Below are 4573 nucleotides of genomic sequence, written 5' to 3'. Positions count from 1 at the left end.
CTATAAACAAGCATTATATGGTCCAAAAGCATCATTTAAGCAGAAGAATACATATATGGAGAAAGCTTCCTTTCATAGTCCTTCTGAGGACACTAATACAAAAGAAAGAAACAAGGTGTTTGGAACATTGTGGCTGTTGTAAGTCTGTACTGTTATGGCTCTCAAATTTAGCTAATTAGGACGTATTCCACCAGAAGAAAATATTTGTAAAGTCAGTATGTCCCTAACAAGAAGCTATGTTGGTTAAAAACGTTCACAAAAGAAATTCCCAACATTCTTCAAATATATTCAAATTACTTCCCTAATTAATATTAAGAATTGAAGCTTTTGAGACTGATGTCATAGGGAACAAAATCTTTTTGTTTTCTGATCATATAAAATGTTGGCAGTTTTCTTTTCTGTACAGATTCTGAGCTCTCTAAGTAAGCTTAATTTGAGAAAAATGAAAGTCATTTCAACAAAGAAGTTTATTCTATTTGCTTTAGCTACAGTGGTCTTTCTAACATCGAATAGCATTTGCCTAGATGAACTGATGAAGTCCAGTCTGCAGAGCAGAGAAAACGATGATGATAAATATTACAAGGTAAGATCTGTATTACTATGACATTATTTAGGGGAACTGTGGGTCAGATCCTGAGCACTTTGAATTTTTTGGCAAAGGCTCTCATAACCTCATTGCACAGTATTCATTATTACAGCACCAGCAGTATGAGAAAAGCTCGTTGAAAGAATTTTCAGGAAATTCATTTGCTCAGACACACATACTGTGTAAATCAATTCATGTTTCAATTTTCTTGCAATACAGCCTTGTGATTAGGTTGAGACTTTTTCTGAAATGTTTCTTTCTTACACAGTGGGGCCTCAATTAACATTCCTGTTGACATTTTATGAACATAATATAACAGATACATTATTAATCCAAAATTAATAAAGAGATGCGTGTAATACCCAAAGAATAATGATAAACAGGAAAAAATTTAAATCTAATATAGTTAACGGTCTTAAAATTCTACTCTGGAAATTGACTATAAAAATATCTTTGCAGGGTTGCACATTTATTATGTCTCAATAGATGCCAAATGAAATTTGCACTGTTCATCTGTATTATTTTTCTTGCCTGCCCTGCAAATACACCCTGGGAAATGAGAGCCAAGCTCTCTTTTTGACCCATCATCATTGGTGTAATAAAGATCCTTCAAACCAAAATACAACTTTAATTATGCTAGTGAAATCCTCTGGTCTTCATCTCATTGTCTTTGATATACTTCAGAAGGAGTGTGCAAGTACAGTCTGAGGGATAGTTTATTTAATGTTTTAATTATGAAGTATGGACTAGAATGGTTCATTCCCCTTCTCTCCCAGTAGCTGCAGAAGCTCCCAAGGAATTCACCAAATAGGGACAAGGAATTGAAATTAGAATTAGTAGCATTTGTGTCTTTAACTGAAATTAAAAAACATGTTTGTACATATTTTCTGTTAAGGCTTGGAAACTTTAATTTTGTCACAAAAATAAGCAATTTTCAACATGCCCAGGGAAGGAACTCCGCTATATAAGAAAGGGTCATGTTGATATAGCTATTTTTCAGGCAACAGCTGCCCTTTACATCATGAGATAGGTAATGTACTAGGCTCCATTCTTCATTGTATACCAGCACAGAAAGTAGATTTTGTGCTGGTTGCACAAAAATTAGGAGCCCAGGAGTTCCTAATGCATCTTGTGTACTAGTGGAGGACTAAAGCAACTTCAAGTTCAGGGCGATCTATATGCTGCAAGGCCAGAACAGGCATGATGTCGACTTGACCCAAATATTTTCCATTCATGTCCCTGGCTTTCCATTCATTAGCCTGACAGGATATTGGGTCAAAACCATCTATCCAATGCTTAGGAAGAAATGAGCTACACCTCCAGGTAGCTTGACCCATCCTCCTGTTCATCCAGACCAGATGAGTAAGAGGCTGGGTCTGTGTCAAGTCACTAAATATGGTCAGCATCTTCCCCTCCAGACACATTCACTTGGTGACATTAGCAAATGTGGACCCAACAATGAGTCCTGTCCACACTTAACTGACAACACCGGTACTGACACCTATGCCCAGAAATATTTCCGACTGACACCATTTGAACAGTTGTGGGTACTGATATGGAGATGTGCTCTTGTGGTCGGTGTACTGAAAAGGTAAGCAGAACTATGTCTGCATATGAAGTAGTCCATATGAAGTAGCTCACATTACAATAGAGTTTAGCAAATACAGGTAAAAAGCTTTAGATATCCAAAAAAGAGTGTTACCCAGCAGCTTTCTAAGGAGATATGAGATACTTGTGTGATTGGTAGCTGAAGTAATGCCCTATAAAATGATAGTATCCTTTTTTAAAATTATTTTTCTTTAGATTAAAGATAATATCTTGGAAGAAAAGCAGAGGAGTCTCAATTTTGAAGAAACGAAAGACTGGGGATCAAAAAATAGCATTAAAATGAACTCTCCTACAGTAAGCAAGTTGCCAAATTCAGTTGCTAATTTACCTCTTAGGTTTGGAAGAAATTATCCAGAAGAAAGAAGCATTAAACCAATTGCTAATTTGCCTCTGAGATTTGGGAGAGCTTTTGGAGACACCATACCTAGGCATGCTCCAAAGGTATCACACAGGCTTGGGAGATCTCCACATGTTAAAAGTTCCAGTCAATCACTTCTAAATTTGCCACAGAGATTTGGGAGATCACTGCTTGTCAATCTGTCTCAAGATGTTCTCAAGGAATCTCAACCAGGTAATACTACACAAGTGTTCAAGCCATATATTAAAATGCATATTAAATCATAAGTTAGCGATGATCAAATACAACCAGGATTCCTCAAGGGATATTGCCCAAACATTTCAATATGAGTCTAATCTGCCAAAAGAGATTTTCAGTTCATCAAATCAAAAAGTCTCATCACAAGAACCAGCAGAGAATCTCTTTATGAAATCTTTTCTAATGAGAAGATGCTAAATAGCAAAAGCTGAAAATGTTCATATGACAAGATTAGGTTTGACAACTCTTTTTTAGATCAGGTATCATTTTGAAAAGTTTAAAGCTTTGGTGAAAAAGGTTCAGCATCATTAAAATACTCCATTTCAGCACTATAAAATGACCAAACAAAATTACCTAAAAATTACTCTTCCATTTTCTAAATTTATGCAAGTTAGAGTTAAAAAAAGACAAAATTCCAAGCTGAATTGAGCATTTTGAAAATGCTGTGTTTTTTTCTCATCTGAATCTATTTTTTTTCAGATAGTCTTACTGAGACAATGTTTGAGATTTTGATTTTTTATTCCAAGTTAAGATCAAAATTTTTTTTTGACATGTCAGAAATTTTTTCAGGATAGGAAAATATTTCCTGCCTATTACTAAGAATAATTTAAACCATCTCTTCAATAACAGTCCTTCTTATCATATCTGCTACTTTATCTGAACTGTCCATTTGTCTTGGAACCAAGTTTCAGTTGGCTACCCCTGAACTGCATCTGACACATACGTAAAGTAGAAGTTCAGGCCAGGAAAGATAATGGATGTATCAGAAGCCAAGATTCTTTCTTATTTAATTTGATTATTTTCATTCCTTTCACCCTGTCTCATATGATTATAACAGATTTTGTTTTATTTGTCTGATGTTTTTAGGGATATGAATTCTAACAGTTACGTTAATACTGGAATGAAATAATGAAGACAGAAAATAAGAACTTGGAAAAGCTGCAATGCATTTTCAGTACTAAAGGTCATGAAAAGGAAACACATGAGAACTGAAATGCAAACCTGTCTTCATGTTATGAATAATATATTTATTATGTATAAACCCTTGATGTATAAGGCAATGATAATTGTAGTGATTGTTGTAGTAGTTTACTTCAGTGGCAATGTAGTATAAATTCTATTTACTTCTGTGTGACTTATGTCCTGTTGGTTGAAAAACCCAGTTTCAGAACAATGGCTGTAATTGAAAGCAGTTTAAGCAAAATTAAAAGCAGCATAGTATGAATAAAGAAGCATGGTACAAATAAAAAGAAGCCTACAATGTGAATAACAAACAGAAGCAGCATCAAAACTACCGGTACCTTTTGTGTCATATGCAGCTAAATAAAATAAAGTAAAACTTAGAGAAAGCACTTTTCCTGTTGTTTATGAGTCATGTTAGACATAAATCTGAAAGGCAACTTGTCAAGAATTTGCCACAAATAAAACCTAGCTTCTTGGATCCCCACAGAGGAATAACATCTAACCAAAGTCACACTGTAATGTAATTATCTTGGGTTTTATATATGAGATAATGCCCTCCCTAATGTCCTACAAGATCTGCCCAGTGGGTGTCCCAGTTTCTCCGTTAATGTGAATGACATTACAGATACCAGAAACACACGCAGAAGGGGCTACTCCATTATAAGCCCCTATTTCCATTTCATATTTCTTATGAAACCCATACACTTCTAAGTGGAATATTGGGTATTTAGGCTTCCTCCAAAACTGAGTTTTCAGCCAGCTTTAAAGAGAACCTGGATTGGCACCTGTTACAGGGAAGCCAAATCTGGTGGACTACAGGA

General features: G+C 35.2%; 1 protein-coding gene across 1 annotated transcript; it reads left to right on the top strand.

Moving 5' to 3' along the window:
• Nucleotides 1-408: 408 nt before the first annotated feature.
• NPVF (neuropeptide VF precursor) lies at nucleotides 409-4124 on the top strand. Its single transcript, XM_010289985.1, has 3 exons — nucleotides 409-583; nucleotides 2390-2765; nucleotides 3657-4124. The coding sequence occupies exons 1-3, from the start codon at nucleotides 443-445 to the stop codon at nucleotides 3662-3664; spliced, it is 525 nt and encodes a 174-aa protein (XP_010288287.1). The 5' UTR covers nucleotides 409-442; the 3' UTR covers nucleotides 3665-4124.
• Nucleotides 4125-4573: the final 449 nt, after the last annotated feature.

Source organism: Phaethon lepturus, unplaced genomic scaffold, assembly GCF_000687285.1.
Source record: "Phaethon lepturus isolate BGI_N335 unplaced genomic scaffold, ASM68728v1 scaffold18186, whole genome shotgun sequence".
NCBI lineage: Eukaryota > Metazoa > Chordata > Aves > Phaethontiformes > Phaethontidae > Phaethon > Phaethon lepturus.
The sequence above is the reverse complement of the archived record's forward strand: the minus strand, read 5'-3'. Positions and strand labels throughout refer to the sequence as shown.